Below are 27,394 nucleotides of genomic sequence, written 5' to 3'. Positions count from 1 at the left end.
AAATTAGTACCCCAAGATGAGTATCAAAAGTACATGATTCCAGCGAAATTCGAAACTTCTCTTCCTTCCTAAGATGATGCAACAGGTCCGACTATCACAGATGGCATTGCACAAGTAGATCTGGAGTAATTGTAGTACAATATGCAGTATATACACGTGCTGCTGAATGTTGCAATTTCGCGTAATTGTGACTCGCTGCGATGCGATGCACAGGAAACCAGGATACAGACTGAGTGCAAGAAGTATGGCTTGAGTCGGAACGCCCGACGGCTAAGCAGCTTGAGACCTATCAGACTGCTTTAGCCATCTCCCTTATTCTTGTCGGCCAGAAATTCTCCATCATGTCAACCCATCGTGCAAATGATGGGCTTGAAGTATCACTCAAACAGCGGAAGAACCAATCGTCTTGCTCGCCTGCCTGAATTCGCAGCTTGCTCTGTTCGTGGGACTTGTCAGCACGTATTTCTTCCTTTAACTCTGAGGTCAATGTGGACTATGAAGAATCCTGCCAATGTAGAGATCTTACCCAGGAAGATACAGGATCAATGAAGAATTGGAAGACTTGACGTCGCTCATCCGAGTACATAGTCAGTACAGGGTCGACAGGCTTTCCCTCCTTGAGGATCAAGATAAGGGCGTCGCTGAGAGCAACAGATTCCATGAGACAGTTGCTCAGACCCAATCCACCAATTACCTGTATCATCAAGATTAGCTTTAACAGACCTGCTCAAATGTTTGTCATGCCTCATCTCCTACATTATTCACGTGTGCGGCGTCGCCAGCAAGAAGACACCTCCCTCGCCTCAGGTTGGAGGCCAGGCGTTGATGGATGGTGTACGTCGCTGCTCTATCGATCTTGTATGTCAAGGGTCGTGGTCCAGCCCAAGCGCGCTCATAATGGTGCGAAATGTATTCTTCAGAGAGAAGGTCTTTCTCGGTCTTGGTCTTGAGCTCTTCGGGATCAACCGCAAAAGTGAGTCTCCACTTCGTCATCTCGCCTTTCACGGGTGGTGTAAGTGGGGTGATGATGGTGTAATGCACCGGCTCCATCAAAAGAGTTGTCGTGACAGGGCTATCTGCAGTGTTTTCCAGCCAGACATCTGTCGCAATGAGCTTCTCAGGCCAAGTGTGTCCAGGAAAGGAGATGCCAAGCAAGGACCTAGTCTTGGACCTGCCTCCATCTGAACCCACAAGAAATGAAGCACAGTGCTCCTCGGTTTGTCCAGTATTGAGATCTTTGACTGCTATCGTAACGGTTTCGGATCCGTCGGCACCATCGTTGATGATCGAAACCAGCTCTTTGTTGAACAGGACTTGAACCCGTCCTGTCTCAGTCGCCTTTTCCATCAAGACTTTGGTGAGCTCAGGTTGCGCCATGTTAAGCATGCTGATTGCTGGGGGTCTGACTGGCGGGCCAGTTGGGTCATGCCTTGGATCTTTCGGAAATGACCCAACAACTTTTCCAGGTTTCTTCCCGCCTTCCTCGTCAGAAATGGGAGGTAGACGGATGTCAAGGCCGGTGCTTCGGAACCCGCCGCCCTTGATGATGGCCTCCCAAATGCCGGCTTCTGCCAAAGCGAACTGAGGTTGAGGGTAAAACATACAAGCCCGAGGAAGCTGGGAGAGACCGCTGTCTTTCTCGAGTATGGTGACGCTCACACCTGCTTTGGCCAGACGCAAGGCAGCAAACAGCCCTACAGGACCTGCGCCGACGACGAGGACATCAGGGTTAAGTGGTAAAGATCCCATAGTGTTGAAGATACGAGAGAAGGGGTCAGTATGTGGCGATACAGGTTACCAAACTACTGTTGGTGTAAGATACTAAGAAAGACTCAACTTATAGTACCAAGTTCACGCAGACACGTGTTTGTTGTTAGAGGCCTCAACAGTTCTTATAGCCCTGGGTTCAATACAGACAGTCTTCGAGCCCTTATCCTTTCACACTCGTTCGAGGTACATGGCCGAACGATGATGTGAAGGCCAAGACTGGGTTACGGCTGTTGCAAAATGAGTACTGGATGCCTCCCTTTAGCAGTGCGATTGTCATGTCCCAGGTTTAGCTGATGGAAAAGAGATGCCGACTTACGCAACGAGGGTGCAGCTCTTGCCCAGGCCACACTTTCATCGCCGAAGTTGCATGTATTCGTCAGCGGACGGCGTGAAGACCGCTCGGCATCGAAATAAGCCCCGAACTTCTGAAAGAAGAAGTCAGAGGTCACCCCCGAACGCCGTAGTCTCGGCTGCAGATGGCCGGGGGGTTAAAGCGCCCCGGCCCGCTAGCCCAGCCGTTTAATGATGCAGTCTAAGCAAACTTTATCTGGCCTCACTCGCTTGCTTATCTCGTACACATCCAGTTATCAGCGGTGTTGCCATCCTTGTGTCGCCAGGTAGGCAGCCAACCTTATTCAAGACCGCCCACATCCCGTAGGTGCATGGGAGTCCTTAGAGTCGTGTCTATCTCCCTATTACCTCTGTGTGCTTACAACAGCCACCGTCGAAGAGGTTTGTTAGATTTATAAGCTGTCTTCGGCAATGCCACACGGCAGATCTATTTCGCTACGATACGCTGGGACTGAGCTGGTATGACCGGTGAAAATTTACACGTGTGGATGAGTACACCTCAGTTTCCTATGACGCCGTCCCACATCATGCATTTGTTTGAACATCTACCCAATTTGAGGAACAATCAGGTCTCGGCATGAGTTAGAATTACAACCTATCTATGACAAAAGAGCGAACGAGTTCTCTAGGAATCACGGAAAGAAATTTCGGCCTGCATAATGGTGAATCTGTTTGTAGTGAGCCTGCGATCTGGTGTAAAAGTATCACAAAATAATACATGCCCTGTCGTAACGGAGGCCTTCAGAACGTACTAGGATAAAGTTGGCACAAAGCGAATGCGAAAGGTTAATGTCTCTCAAATACAACTTCTACTAGCCGGCCAAGAGCCAAGGGACTCAATGATCCATTCCCAAATTACCTCAAACCCATGAATGGCCGTACAGCAACCAACTAACAACCCCAATGATAGTCCAGCGGAAGAGCGCACCGGTTCCCGAGTCGCTGCCGACCCGAAGAACAGACCCCACCAAAGACTTGAGCCCAAAGATTTGCCTTCCATCGCGGTCGAAATCAGGCTTCACGTCGCCCAGCCATTGGGACATTTTCAGCTCTGACTCCAGGTATGGCATGTAGCGAACGCGGAAAATCTTGTCAGCCCAACCAGGGGTCTCGGCGACAGTGCGACGATGCGTGAAGCAGTCAAAGGAAGCTTTGCCGCGGTAAGATCCGTGTCCAGAATATCCCACGCCCCCAAAGGGGAAAGTGTGAACTGCGGCATGCATGAAGGCGTCGTTGAGAGTTGCGCCGCCAGATGTAACACCAGAAAGAACTTTGTTGTAATTCAAGTATTAGCATCAATCACGAGGGTTGTCTATACCATCGGTTCTCATACCTTTCTCGTTTTCAGCCTGGCTGCCAAAAGCCATGAGGGCAAGGGGAGTAGAATCGGTCGCATTCGCCACCGCAATCGCATCGTCGATGTTGTCATAGGGTAAAATGGCCCAAATGGGCCCGAATGATTCCTCCTGAACCATAACATCATCCCCGCTCTCCACGAGAACTGCTGTCGGAGCAATGTAAAGATCATCACGGTCTGTTTCTCCACCTAAGACAATTTGACCACGCGAACTATCTAGCATCCTCTTCATGCGGTCGAAGTGTTGAGTATTGATGATGCGGCAGAAATCGGGGCTTTCTCTCGCGCCTTTCGGGAAGAAGTCGATATAGGATTCTTGGAGAAACTTGATGAAATGTTTGACCAGGGCTCTCTCAATTAGGACGTAGTTGTGCGAGACACACACTTGCCCGGCATTGAGCGTCTTCCCCCACAGAAGCCTCCTTGCAGCAAGACGGAGATCTGCGTGACTCGTCACGAATGCCGGATTCTTGCCACCGAGCTCCAGACAAACCGGAGTAAGCGTTTCTGCAGCTTTCTTAGAGATGATCTTGGCCACGTTGACTCCACCTGTGTAGAGAATCTTGTCCCACTTCTCGTTGAGCAGAGCAGTTGTCTCTGGAATAGCGCCATTGACAATCCTGTACGAGTCAGGATCCAGATAGCCCTCAATGATACGAGTGAGGACCATAGCAGTCGCTGGTGCATTTTCGGAGGGCTTTACAACTGCGGTACAACCTGCAGCTATTGCGCCAATGAGCGGGCAGATATTGAGCTGCACGGGGAAGTTGTAAGTGCCGATGATGAGAACCGTGCCAAGGGGCTCCTTTCTGATCCTTGGTCTAAGAAGAGAGAACGGCAAAGCGGCGTCAATATCTTTGTCGTCCTTGACCCAAGTCTTCAGGTTTTGAATCGCAAACATGCAGGCGGAGATGCTCCAATCGATATCTGAAACGTGTGCATCATGAACTGGTCGATTCAAGTCGCACTTCAAAGAATCTCGAAGTAGGTCGATGTTGTCCTTCAAGCCCCAGTATAGCTTTCGGAGCTGGGTCAGACGAAACTCGACATCTTTGGTTTTCTGAGATTTGAAAGTGGCTTGAACCACCTTCACGGCGGCTGAAATATTTTCAAGCGTGGTTGATTCAAACGAAGGGATGCCTGAAGATGCACGTGGTTGCTTGTGCGCCATGACGCCGATATTCCGAAGATGTTGGAGATTGAAGTAACAATGTATCAAGAGAAGTAAAAGTTACAAGACGACTCGAATATCTGATGATTGACTTGTCTACTTTTAGGAGGTCTTGGGACTTCATTAGGGCAAACTTGAGCGCTGATATTCAAAATCATTCGACATCGACAATAGCCGTCAGTCTATCCGCGTCCTTCAGCTGACAAATGCAATAGCCAAATGAGTAGCACAGTAAAGATCCCGTGCTTTAAGTGAGCTATCTGATTACAAACCATATCTCTGGTTTAATCTGGGAATTCAAAAGGATGACATAGCTTCCACTAAGATTCAACTTCGACTCGTTAATACCGTAGTGTGTGCCAAGTAATAGGTAAGTTCATATCTCTGACCTGGCGTGACTATCTTCCCAAGATCCACTCGCTCCCAAGTAAGAAGGTCAAATACTGTACCGATAGGTCTCGGAGTCGACAGAAGCTGGTGAGCCGGCACTCTGCCGACACAGGAGCGCCAAGCTTTCGTAGGGGACAGCTCAGCTACAGGCATTAGACGCCATGGGTCAGACGCCTCTCAGGCGATACTTACATCGGATCCCTGGATGTTGTGGACAGCCGCATAAACCTTATTTCATTTGCACTACTCGGTTCTTGCTCACGGCAAAATACAACTGGGGCTTATTTTCCTTAGCGACGGACATTATCGATCCAAGTAGGTAAGTAGATACTTACGAAGCTGTGATAATAGTATTCCTTACGAACTTGAAGTGATGATTACCTTAATTGACAATTCACCAACGGAAACGGCCAACGTATTTATACCCAGTATCAAAGAGGCTCTCTTTATCAATTGTCTCCGAGTCAAAGATGCAAGTCAACGATGGATCCCAGAGCTCGACAACGATGAACATCGTCCAGTCTTCTGGCGAAGCAAAACCTCCAGAGAGCGCTCAGGAAGCCAGTGAATGGAAGTGGGAAGATGACTCGTCTAACCCCTACAATTGGCCAAAATGGAAGAAGAACTTACAGTTGGCGATGATATCTATTGTTGGATTTTCCTGGTAAGCCGATTTTCTGTTGCGGACTGGCGTCTCTCCCACAACCCGCGTCGCTAAGTCTTTTGATAGCTCAGTAGGAACCTCGATCGTCAGTCCAGCTCGATCAAAATTTGTAGAAGAATTTGGTGTGTCGAGTACGGCTGCATTCCTGCCGCTATCTTTATACGTTCTGGCTCTCGGCTTGGGTCCTGTACTCGGCGGACCGTTGTCGGAAACAGCTGGCAGACAAGCTGTTCACATCATTGCTGTAGTCTTTGGAGGGCTGTTTGCGTTAGGATCTGGCATAACCAATAGTTTTTCTGGACTGTGTGTGATGAGATTTCTGTCAGGGTTCTTCTATGGGCCCGTCTTGGCTATTGGTTCGGGCGTTCTGAATGAGACTTATCTGCCTGTTGAGCGTGGCTTACCGTCAACGATCTTCATTTTGTCTCCATTTCTTGGACCAGGCCTTGGGTAAGAGAAGATGAAACAGGTTCGAGCCTTGAGTGAACATCGCTGATGATTTATCTAGTCCAGTCTTGGGGTCGTTTCTTGTTGACAGAAAAGGCTGGCGATGGACGCAGTACACTCTAGTGTTCTTCTCAGTCTTCTCCCTGATCTGGCTGTTCCTATCTGGAGAGTCCTATCACCCTGTTCTATTGCGTCGCCGCCGAAAACAACTTGGTCTCGTCGAACCAAGATCGACTGCGAACTTACAGAAACTGCGACAATTTCTCACCGTTGGGCTGCTTCGACCACTGCATATGCTCTTCACCGAACCGATCGTGGCCATTCTCTCCTTGTATGTCGCATGCATGTTTGGAACACTGTTCATGTTCTTCGGCGCTTTCTTCTATGTCTTTGACAAAACCCACGGCTATACTCTCACTCAAACGGGTCTTGTGTTCTTAGCGATCGCTTTCGGATGCGTTCTTGGCTGTATCACCATGGTTCTTTGCGACCATCATGTCTATCAGCCCAAGGCAAGACAATTCTCTCCCAGCGAAATCCCCCCTGAGCTGCGGCTCTACCCAGCCATGTTGGGAAGCTTGGGCCTTCCCATTAGTCTTTTCTGGTTCGGCTGGACAGCTAGGCCAGACGTCAATGCTGCGGTCCCAATCATCGCAATTATCATCTTTGGCTGGGGCAATATCACATTGACCATTAGCTCAATCCAATACCTCGGAGACACATATCATCGCTCTAATGTAGCCAGTGCGGCCAGTGCGAACAGCTTAGCAAGGTATACCTTTGCTGCTGCGTTCCCATTCTTTTCATTACAAAGTGAGTTTCTTGCTCAAATTATTCCCTTGATGGGAAAGATCATAGTGCTGAATCCGAGACCTCGTAGTGTACCAAAAACTCGGTGTTGGCTGGGCATCAAGCCTTCTAGGATTTGTTTCACTAGCACTACTTCCAGGCCCTTGGATATTCTTCAAGTTTGGCAAAGGAATCCGCCAGCGAAGCCAGTATGAGACTGCGAGCTACTAGTTATAGTATTTTGCGTTCTTTGGAAAATCCTGCTGCTGACTCTGGTTCGCTTTACTACACTTTGGCCTTCTATCTAGATGAAGAAGACCACAGCGGACAATGGAACTAGGGATATTGGTTGTATTTCAATCCAACATTTTACTTAGTCTGCGGATATACAGCGCAATCTCCCCGTGACAGTGACATTGTTGGACCTAAGTTAGATGTGAGCTCACTGATACTCAGTGACCAAACTTTCAATCGCGTTTTGAATGTCATCACGGCGGTATCCTCCCAATAATGCCAGTTCCGCAGGGTCAGGTTGATACTCGATCACCTTGTCACCTGCATATAGGGTGGCTCGAGGTAGCAGCGGGTGATCCTGATCCAGTGACTCCAAGAGTTGGCCATTCCCGACCGCCCGGAAGTACATCTGAAAGTACTCCGCATAGGTCATGTTCTGGTCGCCAACCAAGATGGCCTTCCCTGATATAGCTTGGCTGTTCTCCAAAGCCCCCGCGATGGCTTCGGACAGCGATTGCGTGGAAATGAAGTTCAGCCCTCCAAGCGGAGCGAAAAGAGGAATGGGCAAATTTCCTCTGGCGTAGTCGATGTAAGCCCGAAACATGGGTACGATCATGCCCGGAACATTCCCAACGATGAAGGGTGCATCTAGACTGCAAACGTGGAACTCGGGCCCAGCTAGCGACGTAAGTCCATCGGCAGCAAGCTTTCTTGATCGGACGTATGGACTAAATGAGATTGACTCCGGTGTAATGTGCGGATAGGCGCTGCCGATATGAATAAACTTCTTGACTCCAGCTTGTTTAGCGAGTTTTCCGAACTCTGGTATGGCCTGGCCGTTGGCATGAAGATAGTGCTCATCCGCATGTTGTCCCACAGGCACATGCCGAACGTCGCTGCCAGCCGTAAAGACAACTGCTTCAAATTTTGAGAGGATCTCTATACTGAAATCCCCGTTCAAATAGTCGCCTTGAATAAAAGGCAACTTGGACAATGCGGGAACGTTGCTGGGCCTTTTTCGTCCGGCAATAGTGACATCGCTTCCTTTGGATCGAAGATACAAAGCAGCATGGCCTCCAACCAAACCAGTACCGCCGATGACGAGGGTTTTTGTTGCCATGTTCTAGCGAGTGAGATATGGTCGTGATTCGCGTTGCTGTTGATGTTTCCATATCGTACGTCCTGACTAGAGGAGAGAATATTCATCGTCTTATATTTCTCTCTACGAGGACATGTCCTCCGTGCTTGCTCGAATAATTTGTGCTTCATCACATCATTACATACACCTGATAGACTTGCTTGAAGCTCGATTTATAAGCCGAGAGAGAATTTCAAAGCTTCAATCGTGTCGATACTAGGGGGGATGCTACAAAGTGTCGCGGGAAGCGCGGAAGCCGCGCGCCGGGATTAGGATCCCGCAGTTAGTTAGATGAGATGAAGTGCAAAATGTAATCATCGCAGCGACAAATTCCAAAAGTAGGATCTTGGCATTTTCAATTTTTCAACATGACAGCTTGGCTGGTATTTCCGCCTATTGCTATTTGTCATTGATCGCCCCATCGGAGAGACACATTGGCCGGCAATCCTCTGAGGAAACCAATGACCCTGACACTAGTAGCTTTAGGATTCCATGTCAAATCTCCTCTCGACCCTGGAAAAGGTATCACAGGCAACAAAAGGCTTTGGTGACCTTCCGTTCCGCGTAGCAGCGCATCTGATCAGAATATATTAGACCCTCGCATCACTGCAGATAATCAGTATAGTCGCAGATGAGCACGAAGATGCCGAGAAGGGCTGATAAAGAGAGGAGCCTCAAGAGGACATGCGTTGATATGCCTTGTTTTACAAGCTATTCCCATACGTTGGCACGGCACGGATAGCTAGCTGGAGAAGGCTCAGCTAACTGGGAGGCAATTTCTTACGGAACAAGTAGTGATGAATTTTCGCAAAGCTGCTTGCTGGAGGACTCACACAATGTTAGTTTACAGGCAATTACTAGTATGTCGGCGAAGTAAGGATATTTAGAGGAAGACATGAGTGACTTCAAACCGGGGCGTTTGAATAACAAGGATCAAAGAAGCTCTTTTCGGATAAAACAGCTGACTAGGGTCTTGAGTTTGTGCAACCAGATACCCCATAGAGACTAAAGATGTACCAGTTGGAAGGGGTGAAGCTCCAATTACATTCAGCATCATACCTTAGTATCACTTCATTGGCAACCGTTCATGCCACCCTAGTTAACAGCTGAAAACTCCTCTCTGCCGTCCCCTTCAATGGTAGAACAGAAATACGAATACGGCCCGAGTTCAAATCGTCGTTAATCAGTTCCAGCTTAATTGCAGTGAACCAGACTTATGTATGAGCTTTGACCATTGAGCCCGAACGACTCGCACATCACCCGAGCCGCTGCCGTCTTTGCCGGTCGACGGGAGCAGAGTACCAGGCGCGCTCCTTTATCACTTAATGCCTTGCTGACCCGCGTTTGGGTTGATCAGTCCTCCTATCTTACGGAAAGATTGGATCTAGATTAAGATTGGAGTCCTGCTGGTTCACAACATAGCTCTACCTCACTGTTGGCGTATTTTGAGCGTCATTTCCCAAGTTTGGTTTTGTTGGTAAGGGAAACTTTCATCAGGTTTGCCAATTGCCGTGCGCATCTCTCGCGGAACGAGGAGCCGTCATTTCCAAACATAGTAAGGATAGTGTGATTCGGGGCACATCAAGTACGGCGTGCATGCCGGTAGAGACTCAAGAATACGACGCAGATCGGGTACGATGCCGAGCATGTAGGTGTACCGAAGGCGCAATACAACGTAAGCACTGCGATCCAGCTGCATGTGCTTAATGAATCCAATGCCGAGCCGCCTGTCCCAGATCAGCCGGTCACCTTCGGTACCGTAAATTTACACTATGCGGTTTAGTCTGGGGGCTTCTCCACACTCTCCGTAGTAGTGTACATGCCGCCAGAATGCGACAGTCTCAGGGAGCATCAGGGGGTTGCAGGTTGACAGCTTGCGGGGGAACCCTTGAACCATTGCCGCTCTAAAGAGCCATCGCCTGCTGTAGCATGAGTCTAACGTCCTGCTTCGTCACAATGATCCGGCCGAGGGGGTCGAACCAACTCTGCCTTTATCCATCTCCTCATTCAAACAAAGTGTCCGCCCATAGAGTTTTGCCTAAATTCCCTTGCCTCGGAAGATGGTATGTTTCGTCCAAATGAGAATATGGACATCAAAAGTTTAGCTCACAGGAGAATTGGGCACGCCATGTCTCGTTATAGTAGTAGTAGTAAACACACCATGTCTCGGTGGTTGATCTACATACGTCTCGAGATGCCAAGAGAATTGTATAAGATCAATGTTCACCTGCGCCGATTGCCGAACTCTTGGCAGCCTTGAACCAACCGATTTTTACTTCGTCCACTTTGGCCTTTTACTTTCAAGATGGTTTCCATTCGCTCCCTCATCTTGAGCCTCTCGACTATTTCTACATGCCTCGCTGCCCCGGCGATCGGGCCAGCTGAGTTGCTGCCTCCTCATGTTGAGCGACGAGGCCCTTCCGACTTCTTCCTGGGACCCGACCACCCCCTCATGCTCGCACGCCGCAATGAGTCTCTCGAAAGACGAGGCATGACTCTTGAGGAGCGCACCAACTACGTCCAAAACTACCAAACTGGCGGCACTGTCAACTTCACTCCCTCGGGCAACAGCTTCAGTCTCACCTTCGATACCACAGACGACTTCGTTGTCGGCGTCGGTTGGAACCCGGGTTCTACCGCCCCCATCACTCACTCCGGTTCATTCGCAGTTACCAAGGGTCTTGCGACCCTTTCAGTCTATGGCTGGACTACCAATCCGCTTGTGGAGTACTACGTCATTGAGGACTCTGCCGGATACACTCAGACCGGGACGAAGAAGGGCACCGTGACCAGTGATGGTGGCTCTTATACCATCTGGGAGAATGTGCGCACCAACGCCCCATCGATCCAGGGCACCCAGACCTTCAACCAATACATCTCGGTTCGCAACAGCGGTCTTACAAGCGGTACGGTGTCTATTTCCAACCACTTCAATGCTTGGAAGAGCTACGGTATGAACTTGGGTACGCTCAACTTCCAGGTCATTGCTGTCGAAACCTGGAATGGTGCTGGCTCGGCAAAGCAGACCGTTACCAACTAGGTACTCCATGGCTTTCCATTTCGCCCGTATGCTGAGGCCAACTTATTTGCAATTCATTCAACATCGGAAGGCACTTAAGAGAGCTGTCAGCCTCAGAACACCGGGTTACCTTCTATCGTATCTATTTTCTTCTGGGTCACGTTATGGCCAAGTGTCAAATACATTCTGTCACATACATATTTGCAGAAAAACATCAACCTTGAGGGTTCACTGGCCCTGTTTTCTCGATTAGAGTCTATGTGTCCTGAAAAGTCCATTTTCGACATTTCGGCCCTGACTCCAAACCCTCGTTTCATACCTACATGCCTAGCCACCGTTGGCTTAGAAAGTTTTCAGGTTTTCAAACTGTTTGCAAGATGTCTCTGACATAGTTTTCGAAGCTTGTGAACTCCACGTCTGGATACAATTCCCTCGCATCGAGATACCCAAGATAGCGTGCATACTCAGGGGTATTCTCGCCTCGGATACCAAGCAGATTTCGATACTCTGCCATACCAACCTTAGGGTTGATTACAATGTCCTTGCCTGTTCGAGCCCGAGAGATGACGCCTTGCACCTCTTCTTTGGTTATCTGAGTCATTTGTTAGTTTTCTATGTTTTACAAAAGATGAGGATCCAGTGTGCGTACGAATTCCCGTGTCAGCGTTTCTCCGGACACCTTCTCGAGAACGTCGAAGGCTTCATTCTGTGTCATGACTTCCCCGTATGCAAAGACCATCTTGTTCAAGGTTCTCTGGTCGGCGATGATTCGGCTGACAAAATTGCCAATGTCACGATTGTTGGTCAGTGCCCAACGAGTGTTGCCGTCCCCGATCACACGCGTTGTGCAGTAGTCTTCTACCATTGGGCGAAATCTGCCTGAAGGTACAGCAGGCAACGTCAGCTGATACCACCATCCAACGTCGATGATGGTGTAAGGCAGATGGAGGTCCCAGATACGGTCGACGAACTCCTGTTTCTACGATGCCGGTGTTCGAATTAGCAAGAGTCTCAACAACAATTTTGAAAACACTTCAGATGGAGTATGGTTATTCTTCGATGCCCTACCTTATCCCTGAGCATCATGACGCCCCGGGGTGCGCAGGCGGGGCCCCAAAAGCTTGGAATGTATCGACCAACTTTCGCCTTGCTCGATGCTTCGATAAGATTCATCTCCTCCTGAAATGTGAACAAGGTCAAGCACGAGATGACGACGTCCATGTTAGTGAGGACTCCGGAAATTGCCTCGATTGGCCCATCTAGCTCGATTGCCTTCACATCAACGCCTCGCTTTGTGAAGTCAATAAGCTCAGGCTTCTTTATCGAGGTGGGTCTCGATAGAGCTGTAACTTCCTGTCGCCAAATGAGTTAGCTGTGCCTATATTCCAAGTGTAGAGATCCAACGAAATCCAACCTACGAAGAGCTCGGGACTTTTCAACAGCGCATTTACAATGGAAGAGCCTGTGTTCCCAGTAGCGCCGGCTATGGCGACTTTGATTTTGTTGGCCATGATGTCGTCTGAACGTTCTTCGTCTCTCGAGTATGTGGCAAAGGGATTGAATGACACTGTCTTAGGTAGATGATTACTACCATTCACAGGCAATAGGTTATGGTTAAATAGACACCATTTGAGTCCGCCGAAGTTTTACTACTCGGAGACATAACAGGCTTGCTTGACTTCATCCAGGCGTAATTATAGACCGAAGTGGTGAAATGGTAGCTTGTCTCAAGTTTTGGAGTCGTGGGATTCGGCCGAAAATCCGTCGAATGCTTGTCGGGGGCCGCGTCGGGTTGCGACTAACAACCCGAACGGAACACATATTCATAGTCATTCAGTTAGCGCCAGGATTAGTGTAGTAAGAATAAGGGCCCTGGCTATGGAGTCCATGTTTCGATATCTGATGTCATCCGCGAACGTTGCGGAGCTCTTCCATAATGTATTTTCATTTCTATTCCATCCAGTCATCACTCCCCGCCGCAGCATTTCTTGCCCCGATGTGCCAAAGTACCTTTCGCATGATCTTGTCACTGCATCAATAGACGCCGTGTGACTTTAGAAAAAACAAAAAGCGGAAATACCGCCGTTCGTGAACTTTAAGCACATCCGTCATTAATTGAGTGAGATCTCCTTCTCGTACCCCTTGCACTTGCCTAACATGAAAGATAAGTAGGAGAATTACTTCGTTGGAAGTCATGGTACAGACGGTCTTGCCTTCTCATCAATACGATGGCGCCAACTTCTACCCCAGAGTGCGACTGCCCAAACACTGAGAGCCCCGACCACCAAGAAGCCAGCAGAAATGGTGCTGAACCATCCAACCCCAATAACCTTGATTGCTGGAAGTACGACAGCCGATCCAGCGGCACCAAAAAGGTATCTTACCATAAAGTTGCCCGCAATCACCTCCGCGCTGCGTCCTTGTATTACGTCCAAGCAGTACGTGTTCAAACTGGGGAAACAGAACAGCTGCGATACACCCCCCAAGAACATGAAAACGACGGGTACAGCAATTCCACCAACGCGCTGCTGGACTGTCCATCCGTAAATCAGCATACATCCCGGCAGCACGGCTCCCAAGAAGGGAAGGCAAGAGCGCAGCCGGTCTTCGGAAATGCGTCGTCCGTGACGCTCGGCTATCCAGCGCCGAACTGTATAATCGGCATAGCGGCCACCTACGAGGGTACCAGCAAGATAGCCGCAGCCCGGAGCCAAGTAGAATAAGCCCGATTGCGCCGGCGACGTCAAAGAGAAACGTGGGTTGAGAACGTATCGGATCGGGGTCAGCATGCCGTACATGTTCCATACGAGCGAGCCACTGGCGATTGCCACCAGGATGAGGTTCGGAAACTTGAATAGTCGAACAACTCTGACCGGGTTCGTCATACCCCATAGCACGCTGACCTTTCTACTGAATGCAAGCCCTTCGAGGTCTGCTTTTTTGAGTTCTTGTAGCGTCTCTGGCATGAACAATATAGCACCTCCGACGCCGACGCCTGCGAGCGCGGTTTGAAGCCAGAAGATGGCGCGCCAGGATGTGTAGGTCACGATGATGCCTCCAAGAACTGGGCCAATTGTCGGTCCAATGAGTGTGCCGGATAAGAACCAACCCATCGCAGTCGCGCGTTCTGTAGGATGATACAAATCGCCAATCACAGCGGGACCGGTGACGAGAAACGATGTTCCGGCAAAAGCGGTAAGGATGCGGAACACGAAGAAAGCCGGCACGTTGGGACTGAGTGCTGTGCCGATCGAGCAACCCAGAAACAATGAAGCTGTCACCATGCACGTCTAGATCAATGTGTCAGCCATATCCCCTACATTGATGAACAGGCGACAGCTAGTTGACAACGGACTCGTCGCGAGATGAGAACTGGGGTTTGTAGGGAAACTAGTTACCCATTTTCGGCCGTACACTTGGCTCAATGGTCCCCAAAAACAGGGGCTAATGGCCATAAAGACAAGGTACAACGCATTGCTAAGACTGATAATGTCTCCGCTAGTCTTGTACTCGGCTGCGACCTCAGGGAGCGCTGACAAGACCGCCGTGCTAGAGATTGGTGACAGCAAACCACACCAGGAAATGACGGCAACAGTGATGTGTTTTCGGTGCTTCGAAAAGCGGTTGTAAATCTCGTAGGGCACTTCCACATTGGATTGATGACGGGCCACTGGATCGTCTTGGTAATTGAGGACTCCGGATGGAAGCTTTGTCAAGCCTGGTTGCGACGAATCATCTACGACAATAGGGTGAGCTACCGAAGTTTGCAGCTCCACTGGCTGGGCCAAGACGAACCTCCTTTGGCAGTTTTGGACTTCGCAGGGATGATGTCGGCATACTCCTCAATGTCGTCATCGCGCCTATCTGAAGAAGTTCTCTGAGATGAGTCTCCTTGTTCGTGAATGCTGCTGTCGATTGCCATTGTGGGCCATTTGTTCCCAGACGAAGATTATCATCCAGCGTTCTTCTAATTGAATGGTACAGGAAAAGTCGACAAAGACGAGAAGCAAAACTTGTTTCCGCGGCGGACGGAAATGGGCCACTGATATGGCGGCCGATATCCGTGACTAACCCTTCACTAACTGGGGCCGACTCGGCAACACCCGAAGCCTGGCTCCGGACATCGGGACTGTTGCACCTCTCGGAGGGACGATGCTGGCATTCAAGCGCAAATCCAAAGCGTCTGGGATCTCCGGATCCGCAGATATTGAGTCAGGTGTACCGGCGTGACGGCAAGTGTCCGAAAACCACAGTCCTCGCAGTCAAAAATACAATCATATTTACTCTTGCCCTCTAAGATGGCAATGCTTCCAGGTCTTCTTTCATTACTTGTCTATTCCGCTATCATACCATTGAACTATTTACTTTTGGTTGAGAGGAGAACCAGTTCGCGCACACTACAACCAACCTGCCGGATGGCCGACCTGGACGGGTGCTCCGACGCCGGACCCGTCCTGTAACCGAACTGGAACTTGCTCCACCGCATTGGTTGACGCTGCGGAAGATGCGTCAAGTTCCGACGCCTCGGCAAGGAATTCTTATCGTCGGCTATCCGAAAACATGACTTTGAAAGAAGATTGTCGCGATATCCACCAATGAGTAGCCGGTTTAAGTGGGCTGTCCCGTATTGCCATGGTAAGTCCGGCGAATCCCCCAAGCCTCTTGACACTTTTTGGAATTTGGCTGGACTCTGGAGTCTGGACAGGGAACGGTGACACAGCGTCTGCATAATTGTCAGAATACGCTTCCATTGAAGACACAAGGATACTGTGCATCTCGGAAGCACTGCGCGATGCAATTGACGTGGTAGGTTCGGCGGTAGAGTCTTTGCTCCTGAAGAGCTTTAAGTGGTCTACCGCATGACACTTCGTCATACGGCACGCTTTATTGGATGTATTAGTCCTTGGGAGCATTCTACACAGTAATGCTATTGTCTTTCACAGAGATGGCGGAGAGTTGCCAAGACTCCCCGCCCGGGCCGAATCTTGAACTTACCGGCATAAATGAGCTTTGTCGGCTCCCGGGGGTAGCCGAAACTACCTTAGCAATCATCAGAGTCTTGCAACAGCACCCCCGACAAGAAGAGACCGTCCCCGCTCCGTGACCGCCCGGCATTGATTCAAACCTGGAATCGGACGGTGGTCGTTGATATTGGCGAAGAAAAGCCCCTCCCAAAGGCCGAACGGCACGGGATGGCGTGCTTTTGAAGCGGGTATAGGATCCAGCTGTGAATGGCCAACGCTAATTAACCTTCTCGAGCACATTGCCAGATGGGGTAATGAGGAGTACCAAGCAGAAGAGGTTTGCTGGGTCAGGCACAGCAGAGAGATGAACGTGGAAGAAAGTTCCGTATTGCTTAAGCTTTGAGGGCAAATATTCACAATATTGAAAACACCTGCAGGTAGGCTAAGATACGCGATACGAGCGTTGCCCCTCGACGTACTCACCAATTCTTCCTAGCGCAGACAGCTCCAACAACAGACATTCACATGCACATAAGCTCAATTCGCCAACTTTGAGATGTAATTAAGCCGACCGTGAGCGGCTCGTACCACTAGGAAGAATGCTTGCCAGGTGCCTTTCTCGGTGTAGTGCCTGGCGATTCGGCAAGATGCACTTCTTTAGGCGACCGAACCAATAGCGCCAAAGTGGTGTCCCGGTGTGCATGAAGAATCCTGTCTTCAGCCCCTTAGCGAGCTCCCCACGTGCTCCATCGAGTGGCTGACGACAGTCCTCGAATTGCACCCTCTCTCCAACACGCCGCGGCCTTCCCAGGCTGCAGGCAGTAATCTCCCGCGCGATGGATGTCCCGCAGTGCACTCAGTGTACCAGCTATTTGGTAACGGGCCCGTTTGGAAAGACCCTTTAATTCGAACCCCATCGCCACGTTGTGTCACGGCCGATCCGAACCTTGCCGGACTCACGGACGTGGAGCGGCTCCTGGGCATTTCACCTGTCTACATTGTCCAAACTCATGCAATAATTATTTCCGAGTCATGGCTGTCGATGTTGAAGAGCTCATTCTCGCCCCTTTCCGCGAAGTGGTAGAGAGAGGGGAGGAGTCTGCGAAGAATGCACACGATGCACAAGATGATGATCCAGAAACATCCCGAGAAATGGCCAAGTCGGCAAGCATGATCGCAAAAGAAGGCCAAAGGGCACTGAAAAGATTACAACCTCTGTGGAATAGCCAGTTCGAAAAGCATGGAGATGTCTTCAAAGACACCATCGCCGAGAACGGTAAGTTGAGCCATCGAATGCCTGGAATGTTATCAACTGACTGGTGTCCGAGTAAGATGACTTGGCGGAGAAAAGGAGAGCACTTGAAGAACTGCTTTACGACTTTGAGGATTACATTGAGTTGGATACTTTCGACTCGGCGAAGTTTACCGATATTCAGGCTGCGACTCGAAGCTTTGCTCTAGTGGTTTTGGACGCTATCCAGAGGGTGAAGATCGACGTCAAGACTTCGACCACGCCGGTGCACAAGTTCCCGCCATTACCGCCTCTACCGCCATTACCACCGCAGTTGGCTCAGTCACTTAGCGCAAGTCCGCAGATTCGACCAGGACCGCCTTTGCGAGGTGGAAGCCACGGAGCCACCAATACATCATCATTTCCTGCCGTCCCGCGGCAACCCAAGCCGTCAGCGAGCCGTAGTCGTACGAGAGGCTCCCATGGATCTTCGGATAGTGCGACCGTGAGGCGGGCTCACTCTATAGCTGAGTCAACAGATTCAGATCCTGCGTCATCTCGTGAATTCTCAGGCGCTGCTTCTTCCAGCAGAGAGGACCGGCGACCGTCATCCCCAAGTCTTCTCAGTGACGGAATGGGCAAGCTGAGGATTGTCACATCGCCAGAACCTTTACAACCCCGGACATCAGATTGGGTTGAAGAACAGACCTCTGTTCCGAAAGCTAGGCGACCTTTCCGTGGAAGCATCCCCGAAAATTCCGCTGTGGGTGATGATGCATTCAACGATGGTACATTCGTAACCCGAATTCATCGAAGAGGCTTCGACACAGTGACGCCACAAAGCTCAGTATTCGATCCAACAAGCCCTTCGACTACAAACAGAACGTCGGTGTACTCCGATGTTCCAACCTACTCTTCCAACGTGACTTCGCCTAAGCTTCCAACCATCGATGTGCGGATGTCACCAAGCGCAGGAATAAAATCATATCCGAGTCTTGCCATCGATTTCCCATCTTCCGGACTCTTTACAGATGGACTGATGTTGGCTGATGAGCAAACAGCTTCGGAGACTAGTACGCAACACTTGAGATCCATCTCAACAGTGGAGAAGGAAGAAGGATGTTTGATAGGGCCGAAGAGTTCGTTTCATCAGCTCAAGGGATTCTGTGACGGCGCACAAACATTTCGCAGAGGAGGGTATTGGCATGGCATCAAGCAGACCATGACTTGGGTAAGTCGAGCCTCACCCCCCGAAAACATTTGGAAGGCACGTAAGCCAGCTTGAGAACAGTACGGCTAAAACAAGAGCAGGGCGAGCCACTTCCAATCGGCCGGTGCATGGATTGCGAGTATCATCATTTGAACAGATCGCTAACTCTAGACAAAGAGGGTGACTGTAAGCCAACCCGAGTTTCCATTGATTTGCCTTGCTATTTCTGACGCCTCCAAGCTCGAGCAAACTTTCTGAAGTATGGCATACTCTACCGTGTGCGTTTGCTAGTCAAATCTCACATCGCGGTGAAAACAACAGCGGAAATCCGATACGCGTGTCTATTCTGTACCCATATCGGACGCACCGTCCACGAGGGGGACGCAACTGTCTTCCAGAGCGCAGATCAGCTTCTTCAACACCTCTCTCGTCATCCACAGCCTCTTCCCGAAGTTCCTGGCGTTACTGTCTTGTATGGTCAAGTGGATAAAGACCATCATCAAATCGAGGATTATGATGTCCATTTCCCATCGCCTCCAGCTCCAAATGCATTCCCCGACAATGACATTCTCACCCAGTTTCCCGTCGCCACGGCTTTGAAGAGCCACGTTCAACGGAGAGGCGAGAACTTGTTGGGCCCTGACGGTAGCTCAAATGTGCTCACATTCTTCCTTGGCGCAAAGATTGTCGGTGTTGAGTTTCCGGAGCAATGGGGCGGCAAGTGGTGCACCGGGTGGCACGACGGCATTCAAGGACCCTTTCCAGCCAAATACGTTGAGATTGAGAGTCCAAAACAGAATGAGATTTCGTTCCAAGCTACCAGCGCGGTATCGATCACCACGAGATGGAGATGGGACCCTCCCGACAACTCGAGAGCAGGCTGGCTGACGTTTGGGAAGGGGGAGGTGATCAGAAACGTTGGGTGTAAGTGTTGTTTCTCTGCCTTGAGTGACTAGTTAGGCTCCATGCCAGTGCTAACCTAAGCATCTTCAGGGCTTTATCAGGATCATTGGTGCTGGTCTGGAACGAACAGCAAAGGGAAGTTTGGCATCTTCCCTCAGTCACACATCAGCCCTCAGTCTCTGAAAGAGGGCTATTTACCGCCAATCTTAAAGCGAACACAACCCAGCGGACCCATGAGGTTGTTTAGTCGAAGAAGAAAAAGTACTAGTACAGCCTCCTCTATGAGTGGCGATACTTAGTGTAGAATGATGTGTGCAATAATTCCATGCGTCACTCCTTCCCACTATCTGGAATGGCGTTGATTTTCCCCAGCATGTTTATGGTGTCTGATATCTCAATAACCAATCTGAATCAGCACATCTGTATTTGTGGCAAAATCTTCAGAAACTACCAAGAAGACTTTTAAAATGCAGTAGGGACCAGATATCGTGTTCGAACCTCAAGAGCAGTCTCCGCGCTGTGCAATGTGAAGATTGTGGTACGAGAAGCCCTCCTGAGCAGTGGCCTCCACTGGTCACTTTTCGCAATCGCTTCCAATCAGTAACTCGAGTTTCGAGGTGTGAGATTATGAGACGCAGCCACTCATCAAGTATTGGAGCGTTGGATTAGGCACGATTTGAGCCAGAGAACAATTATTAATCGTATCCACTTGTACATCGCAAGCTAGAGATATAATCATAAGGGGAAGAAAGATCATCGCGTTTGAGCTTCACGGGAGAACGGGGTAGACAAAGCCCATTGTCGGGTGTGCCTTAGCACTCAATGGGAGCCTTGGTAGGTAGAATAAGGACAGCGAGATAGATCCCTTGCGTCACAATTCAACGGGCAACATTCCTAATTAGCGGCATCATCTAAGACCAGCCAGGCCGCTATTCTTATTGGTGAGCGCCTTCATAGGCTGAAGCAGACTGTCTCACAGTTTCAAGACAGTGGAGGAACGAACAAAGGTACTTCAGCACGTGGGAAGTGTGGAAGTTTAAATTGTCGCGAAATTTCAGGATCCACGACAAAAAGCAACTCGCTGGCAATGCCCGCAAAGTGACCGTCTTGGGGTTCATCGATAAGTTTGCCGGTGTGCCGTCTCCGCTTCGAAATGATGAGAGTCAGCAACCCGTATTCTTTCCTCGCGATATCATGATCTACAATCATGTTTTCCATAGGTGATCTGACGCGATTTGAACTAGCGGTTGGTTCGCTGCTCCAGTGCTCGCGATAACGGAGCAGCGAAGGAAGAACGCCCCATCCTAGCATGATCCCAGCCGTCAATCCCGATTGGGTTAACCAACAGACGCCAACCTGCACGTTAAGGCGGCCGATCAGGGGAACGGCAGGGTTATGCCGCATAACGGTCTCGAATTAGGTGTGCCCATTCCGTATCCATAATTACGAGCCCAACTCAATGGTGGAAATTATTCCATTGACTTTTTGGGCACTCGGGATGAACGGCATGGGTCTGCTCATCTCCGCGCTCAGGTCGCGCCCGGAACAACGCGAAAACTTGGGGTCAAATCCCAGGTAACCCATCTCATCATGCATACAGATACCAGGTTCCCCATCGTCAGGATATTCTGACAAGTACTCACACATGCAGGATGCGAATTCGAGCCGCTTGTAAATGGAGGGAGTCCAGTAGCAAGGCTTCAACATTAGTCTATAAAAACGTAATTCAAACTTGTGCGAAGGCAACGCCAGACATAACCCATCCGATTTTTGTGTGATATAATCCTCAATTCCCAGCCCCTCCAAATGCACTTCGCTAGTTTGTCGCTACTCCCTTCATCGTAGCCGGTTGGTATCATTCGGGTTTCTCAAAACAGCTCTAAGGAAAAAAACAAGATTCGTGCGTGCATCTAAATCTTGCTTAGAAGAGCATGTAGGCGGCGACGGCGACGGAGCCGAAGATGGCAAAGGTGGACTTGATGGCAGAGGCGCTGCTGGGAGCAGAGGTGGAAGTACCGGAGGCAGCGGAGCCAGTGGCGGTGCCGGAAGCGGTACCTGAGCCGGAGGCGTTAGAGGCAGCGGTTCCAGAGGCCGAGGCAGTGGCAGAGCCGGTGGTCACTGTGGTCACGGTGGTCAGGCCGGAGGTCTGGGTGACGGTGGCAGTGGCCGCAGAGCCGGAGGCCGAGGAAGACGAACCGGTGGCAGAGGCAGTGGCAGCAGAGCCGGAGGCGCTGGCCGACGCAGTAGCGGAGCCAGAGGCAGAGGCGGAAGAAGAGTCTAAGTCACGGAAGGTCAGCGCAATTGCCCACGACCATTTGAGCAGAGAGATGTGCGATCTTTACGTACCGTCAGAGCCAGTGAAGCTGAACTCGTTGGACTGAGCCAGGATACCAGAGTTCTGGGGGTCGACGGAGACGAGGTTGATGCGGTAGGCATCGCCGGCGGCGACCTTGGCGCCCTTCAGCTCGTACTTGCCATCGGCGGCCTGGACGGTGGCGATGGTCTCAGAGACCTCGGGGTAGCCGGACTGGTTGACGATGACGATCTCGAAGCTCTTGGGGTCGCTGGAGACGGTCTCCCAGGTGATCTCGTTGGTCTTGGACAGATCCCAGTCGTCACCCTTGGCGGGCTTGGTGACCTTGACGGCCTCGGCAATGGCCAAGAAAGAGGTGATAGCGACGGCGGTCTTGGAGAACATGTTGTCGGTCTGAGTGAGAAATTAGATATAGTTTGTTTTTGGTGTTTTGAAGTTTTCCGGTATTAGAATAAGTAGTGTGTCTGAGCGAGTGACAAGAACGAACGTCCAAAATTGATGAATCTGAGAAGTTGACCGAACACCACAGGGGAGATTCAGCTTCCCCCCTCAAGCTTTATAAACAACCCATTTGTAGACGATCCCTGTCGATAGTCCGGACGAGTCAGGCTTGGTGCTCCCACCTCCTCCTCCTCCTCCACTCATTAGTGCCACCCCACCGCCCCATCTCGTATGCAAAACCGACTTTCAGAGAATTTTAGATTGCTGTTAAAACCATCAATTCATGGTGGGTTGGTTTCTTTTCTGCCAGCCGTGACGTAGGCGACTCCCTGCTTCGGGCGTACGCGAAGGAAGCAAATGGCATCCACTGCAACTCGTAAAAAGCAAAGGCCGTCGGCCGGTATTGCCGAGACTATGGCCCATTGCCGCCAATAGAGTTCCGTGTTTTTGTTGTGATAGCCAGAGACATCTTGTTTATGAAACTTTAAGCTCTTCAAACAAAAAAACGAGAAAGACTCACTAGGAAAGGTCAATGACTTCAGGCTTTCAACACGAATGCTTTCTTGTCCTCAGGTCCAATCAGGAAACCTCCATTTGTGCCCATCCCCATCATACAAATCCAGGCGAGATGAGGCACACCCATGGTCAACGCTGTTGGGGTTGTGGCTGGCAGGCTAAATTCAGTAACCCCCCTTTTAGCTCGGTTGTATGGTACCTTGCATGGAAGAGCCGCCCCCGTGCAGCACTGATTTCCACCCTAAAGAATCTAGTGTAGTAAACAAAACGGGCTGTTCTCTTCGGGCTCTCCTCCTTCTGTGCCTCTTTTCTCGTCTGGGTTACCAGATACGCACGCACGCAGCAGGCCGGGTTGGGCGTGATTGTCAGATTTGTTGGCACCGGGCAGCGAAAAGCCATCGTTTTCCTCGTGTATGTACTTTTCCGAGGCGACGATCAGTGGCAACGGGCCCCGTCATCTTGGTGGACAGACCTCGAGCCTGTCACTTGTCAATCCAAATTTGACACAACCCGACCAGTTGGAGGCTCGTCCAGCTGTCTTTTCGGTGGGCACCGCCAAGCTGGTTCAAAAGTTCCGACGGCGGAGTTCCTGACAGCTGCAGCCTGCAGCGGGATCAGTAAGTGTGACTAGTAGCAAGGACTTGGCGTCATACCAGCCCACCTGCACTTGGGGCAGAACTATTGATAGAAGACTCTACCTTAGCCGCAAACGAGCCACAGTAGCTCTTCGGGGGAATTCCGGGCCATTGTGTCGTATTTGGAAACAACTCGTCGTATCTATCGTGTTATCTTCGCAAAGTGGCTGCCATCTTCGCCATCGTGCTTTCCAGAGTGCCGGAGAACACACACTGCCGCCGCTAAAGCCGCTGGTGGAATGAGTTGTCATGGTCAAGGCGCCCCCAACGCGCATCGAATCCCCGGCACGGTGGTCTTCGGAAGTAGCCGAATGGGGTCATGATGCAAGCACAATCTTAGCCGCGGCGCGAAATTGAGACTTGACAACCGCATGCCGCGCATGCAGAACGCTCATTGAGATGACTATTTTAATAGTTACCTGATGCTGCCTCGAAATCTGTCACTTCGATGTACTACGTAATATCCAGCCTGGAAAGAGACTCAAGTGAATGATGTGCTCTCATTCCCGCTACCCGTTCTCAGGCAAGGGGATTACTTGAGAACAACAGACAACAGAGCATACTTTTCGAAATTGTTAACCAGCACTTTGTTGGATTTTATTGGCACACCCAATGGTAGTTGGCCGGCAGCGTTGAGACAAGGACACAGCAACATAGTCTTTTCTTCATGGTCTACCAGATTGCCGCCCACGCTATCTTTCAAAGAGAGAATCAAGTGGCGCGGAAAGTCCTTACACCTTGCAAGATGACTTGATCGCTTTGATGCAGGCTACGACTGGGCGTCATGCTGCCAAGAACAAATACTTTCTCATGAAATAAGAGTTGCGGACATCTCCGCTGGATCAACGAAACCTTTGATCATTCATCTATTTCACCCAGTTTCAGCTGGGGTTTACAAATGAATCGATGATTGATTGAGGCTCGGGCTGGTAAAGGAAGGCCACCAGTTGACCTGATAGAGCATGTAGATGACGGAAGGTCTTACTATGTATAGGCATAGCTCGAACTCATGGGAAAAGAGGCATTGCAGCCTTCCTAAAAGAACACTAGAATTATCCAATCCTGAGCCCCCGTTAGCTAGAAATGAATCAAGAGGTCGATGGGTGGTATCATGTACGTAAGACTTGCAATTCCGCTAGCATATATCAGAATAAAGGGCATTAGTTTCAACACCGATGTCAGCTTAGGCATCATTTCTTTGACACAGACACATCAAGAGCCTGCCTCACGTGCACGATAAACATCTTTGAGCCATCAATTTTCAAACCCCAAAATCAGATTTCTCACATTCTCAACATTCATTTCATGCTCGCGTGTATTATGACGTTCACTTTCTCAAGCACAGTGTGGTTTGATGGCTCCTGGCTTGTGAATCTTTTCGGGCATCATTCACAGATTCAATTCAGTATGCATGTGTTCACAAGACCATAAGGTTTTATGACCCATAGCTTCCGTGACTGGCTCTAAAAGCCATGGTGACGGGGCCTGTTTTCGCATTCGAGAGGGGTCCGAAGTTTTGTACCACGCAAATTTTGTGAGCTCCGAAGCATCCATCTGCCTTTTCAGATCGTTCCCCAAGCTACTTAACAACGTTTGGACCAAAAAAATTAAGCTTCAATGTTAGACATCTGTGGTAATGTCTTCAGCATCTCGTCACTATCGTGCCCGTAAGCCACAAAATAACTCCCGATCACATTAAGGGCTGTGAGTTTCAAAGCCTTGGCGAGTATGCTTCCGATAAGACATTCCTGGAAGCCTGTTACTTTCAAACTGCGAGAGCATGAGGTCAACCTTGGCAGGGTCTGGCGGTGCTCTCTTCAGATCTATGAACCAGCTCAGGGGCTCGTCAAGTATCTCGTCAAAACGTAGTTCTTTCCGCTTCTCGGACAGATCGCCGATCGTGTGCTGTCTGAGAACGTCCTCTTGGGCGATCCGCGTCAAAGTTGCAGAAGAGATCGCTTGGAGATCTGAAGCGAAAGATCACGCAGCTAAAAGCCCATATGCTCATAAATCGACAGCTGTTCCAACCAGCATGGTTTCAAGTTCTTTCAATCTCGTCTTAGCTTGTCCGTCAATGTCTCCAGTTACCATGAGGTTGACGATTCATACAGTCACGCGTTTTTTCAGCTAATTGAATCAATCTCACGTTGCATCGGCGTCCACTGGATGAGCGCGGATTATGAGGGCTAAACCGACCTGCGCACACTTCGTGTAACAGATGCCACAGGCAAAAGACAGAGCGTAATCCAGTAACAGGCAATTACTCTTAGGAATACTAGATGCCAATCATGCAGATTGATTCCAAGAAACGTGATTGCTTTCATGAAACGTATTGCACATGCAGCAAAGCCAAAGACGAGGACGCAAGATTACCGCTGAAACGACGGAATATAATAAATACTATAAATATAATGTAGTTTGAGAAACGCACGCTTACAATTACGAGGCAGTCACTGTCTGGACTGGCCTTTAAACAGGAAAACCGCAGACCTCCAAGATAAACTCTCCAATCTCAGTTCTGCGTAGCCTCTTCTTCCCCTTCCTTGGGGAACGGCTTTCGTCCGTAGATGGAGTATCCGTACCAGTAAGCATGGATGCCCAGGTCCTTGGCGTCCTTTCTGACGCTTGAACAAAACGCAAGGACCTCGTTAGGGTCCCAATCTAGCACGCGGGTGAAGAGGGCGAGGCACAGGCCCTCGATGCCGGGGAGGAGCGAAGCCGACGTCCACACACCCAGCGCCTTCAACTTTTCGTCCTTGGCCCAAGGCGACGCCGGCATGACCTGCTTCGTGACTACCACGTCCACGAAGCCGGCCTCCTCGAGCATCTTGTCAAGCTTGGAGGCAATGGTAATGGGACGGCCAATCTTGTCCGTGGCCTCGACGAGGTATTTTGACCACTGGAACAGCGCCGAGTCTTCCTTGAGGGTGCCGTCATCGCACTCGAGGGGGTACACGTTATCGTGGATCTCAAAGTAGCCGCCGGGTTCGAGGTTTTTGAACGCCTGTCTAATGACTTTTGCCCAATCCTGGAAGCTGCCAGCCATATTGCGCGCAAAAATAAAGTCGAACGGGGTCGTCCACGTCCACTCCTTCTCCAGATCATCAACCTCAAAGTAGCAGTTCGGAGGCACGAACTCGGGTTGAATTGGACTGAGGTCTACGCCTAGAACTTCTGCACCTTGGAAGGCGTCGGCGTATAGGATGGACCACACGCCCGTTCCCGTGCCGAGGTCGAGAACCCTCTTGGCGCCCTGGTTCTTGGGGCACAGACAAAACTTACCGTCCCAGGCGATGAGCCAGAGATGGTTCGCAATGTCGAGACGCTCTTGTTCAGTCTCATCGTTGGGAACGAGGTAGCTGCCATCGCTGAGGCGGTGGTAACTGCGGCCGTTCTCGACCCGATAGTCGAAGATGCTTGGGGTCACAGACGCCTGCGATTCGTTTGTTGTGGCAGTAAGTCCGCTCTGCAGTGAGGATGCGTCGGTCTCGTTCTCAGTATCGTCGCCTGCGACTGTCACTTGTGCAGGAGGATCTGTGCTTCCCCCCTCGGCTTCAGGAGAGGCGGCTGCCGGGCTCGCCGGTTGAGCTACCGGTTGATTCACCGTTGCGGCGGCCGGCTCTGTAGCGGGCCCCGATGATGGGTGCGGGGGAGGTGCCGGTGTGTCGGCCATTACAGATGGGTTTCCTGCCGTGAGGTAGCTCGAGTCGTGGAAAGTTTATTTAGTCGTTGCGCTAGAAAGAGCCGTGACTCGTGGGAACAGAGTGGGAAGTTGATGTAGCCAGGCAAATCCCCCCAAGTTCCCCCCTCTCTCTCTCTAATAAGTCCGCCCCCGCTTCCCTCTCGTCCA

The 27,394-nt window shown here is 50.4% G+C and overlaps 10 protein-coding genes across 10 annotated transcripts; 3 read left to right on the top strand and 7 right to left on the bottom strand.

The window, feature by feature from the left end:
• Positions 1 to 289: 289 nt before the first annotated feature.
• HER10_EVM0003857 (FAD binding domain-containing protein) lies at positions 290 to 1,749 on the bottom strand (the record flags this gene model as incomplete). Its single annotated transcript, XM_035473520.1, has 3 exons — positions 290 to 436; positions 527 to 694; positions 757 to 1,749. The coding sequence occupies 3 exons, from the start codon at positions 1,747 to 1,749 to the stop codon at positions 290 to 292; spliced, it is 1,308 nt and encodes a 435-aa protein (XP_035332438.1).
• A 1,232-nt stretch (positions 1,750 to 2,981) lies between these two features.
• HER10_EVM0000023 (aldehyde dehydrogenase 3H1) lies at positions 2,982 to 4,649 on the bottom strand (the record flags this gene model as incomplete). The annotated part of the gene is made up of 2 exons (XM_035469821.1): positions 2,982 to 3,391; positions 3,455 to 4,649. 2 exons carry the CDS (start codon positions 4,647 to 4,649, stop codon positions 2,982 to 2,984), a joined length of 1,605 nt encoding a protein of 534 aa, XP_035331992.1.
• An 860-nt stretch (positions 4,650 to 5,509) lies between these two features.
• On the top strand, positions 5,510 to 7,170 carry HER10_EVM0003660 (major facilitator superfamily transporter; the record flags this gene model as incomplete). Its single annotated transcript, XM_035473326.1, has 4 exons — positions 5,510 to 5,703; positions 5,770 to 6,153; positions 6,212 to 6,963; positions 7,031 to 7,170. The coding sequence occupies 4 exons, from the start codon at positions 5,510 to 5,512 to the stop codon at positions 7,168 to 7,170; spliced, it is 1,470 nt and encodes a 489-aa protein (XP_035332411.1).
• Positions 7,171 to 7,381: 211 nt separating this feature from the next.
• On the bottom strand, positions 7,382 to 8,293 carry HER10_EVM0010427 (uncharacterized protein; the record flags this gene model as incomplete). Its single annotated transcript, XM_035479887.1, has 1 exon — positions 7,382 to 8,293. The coding sequence occupies one exon, from the start codon at positions 8,291 to 8,293 to the stop codon at positions 7,382 to 7,384; it is 912 nt and encodes a 303-aa protein (XP_035333244.1).
• A 2,323-nt stretch (positions 8,294 to 10,616) lies between these two features.
• On the top strand, positions 10,617 to 11,351 carry HER10_EVM0008804 (glycosyl hydrolase family 11; the record flags this gene model as incomplete). Its single annotated transcript, XM_035478313.1, has 1 exon — positions 10,617 to 11,351. The coding sequence occupies one exon, from the start codon at positions 10,617 to 10,619 to the stop codon at positions 11,349 to 11,351; it is 735 nt and encodes a 244-aa protein (XP_035333044.1).
• Positions 11,352 to 11,691: 340 nt separating this feature from the next.
• Positions 11,692 to 12,841, bottom strand: HER10_EVM0006425 (isoflavone reductase; the record flags this gene model as incomplete). Its single annotated transcript, XM_035476009.1, has 4 exons — positions 11,692 to 11,922; positions 11,980 to 12,309; positions 12,399 to 12,683; positions 12,749 to 12,841. The coding sequence occupies 4 exons, from the start codon at positions 12,839 to 12,841 to the stop codon at positions 11,692 to 11,694; spliced, it is 939 nt and encodes a 312-aa protein (XP_035332760.1).
• A 372-nt stretch (positions 12,842 to 13,213) lies between these two features.
• Positions 13,214 to 15,319, bottom strand: HER10_EVM0011188 (uncharacterized protein). Its single transcript, XM_035480626.1, has 3 exons — positions 15,126 to 15,319; positions 14,729 to 15,066; positions 13,214 to 14,620 (listed from the first exon to the last, which is right to left on the bottom strand). Exons 1-3 carry the CDS (start codon positions 15,250 to 15,252, stop codon positions 13,523 to 13,525), a joined length of 1,563 nt encoding a protein of 520 aa, XP_035333354.1. The 5' UTR covers positions 15,253 to 15,319; the 3' UTR covers positions 13,214 to 13,522.
• A 1,789-nt stretch (positions 15,320 to 17,108) lies between these two features.
• HER10_EVM0002174 (SH3 domain-containing protein) lies at positions 17,109 to 20,007 on the top strand. The gene is made up of 5 exons (XM_035471899.1): positions 17,109 to 17,570; positions 17,627 to 18,756; positions 18,837 to 18,921; positions 18,976 to 19,659; positions 19,729 to 20,007. The coding sequence occupies exons 1-5, from the start codon at positions 17,327 to 17,329 to the stop codon at positions 19,935 to 19,937; spliced, it is 2,352 nt and encodes a 783-aa protein (XP_035332249.1). The 5' UTR covers positions 17,109 to 17,326; the 3' UTR covers positions 19,938 to 20,007.
• Positions 20,008 to 21,180: 1,173 nt separating this feature from the next.
• HER10_EVM0011984 (developmentally Regulated MAPK Interacting protein) lies at positions 21,181 to 22,636 on the bottom strand. The gene is made up of 2 exons (XM_035483171.1): positions 21,985 to 22,636; positions 21,181 to 21,915 (listed from the first exon to the last, which is right to left on the bottom strand). The coding sequence occupies exons 1-2, from the start codon at positions 22,334 to 22,336 to the stop codon at positions 21,560 to 21,562; spliced, it is 708 nt and encodes a 235-aa protein (XP_035333446.1). The 5' UTR covers positions 22,337 to 22,636; the 3' UTR covers positions 21,181 to 21,559.
• Positions 22,637 to 25,991: 3,355 nt separating this feature from the next.
• HER10_EVM0008080 (methyltransferase domain-containing protein) lies at positions 25,992 to 27,322 on the bottom strand. Its single transcript, XM_035477614.1, has one exon. The coding sequence runs from the start codon at positions 27,215 to 27,217 to the stop codon at positions 26,057 to 26,059; it is 1,161 nt and encodes a 386-aa protein (XP_035332958.1). The 5' UTR covers positions 27,218 to 27,322; the 3' UTR covers positions 25,992 to 26,056.
• Positions 27,323 to 27,394: the final 72 nt, after the last annotated feature.

This window comes from Colletotrichum scovillei, assembly GCF_011075155.1.
Source record: "Colletotrichum scovillei strain TJNH1 chromosome Unknown Contig00006, whole genome shotgun sequence".
Lineage (NCBI taxonomy): Eukaryota > Fungi > Ascomycota > Sordariomycetes > Glomerellales > Glomerellaceae > Colletotrichum > Colletotrichum scovillei.
The sequence above is the reverse complement of the archived record's forward strand: the minus strand, read 5'-3'. Positions and strand labels throughout refer to the sequence as shown.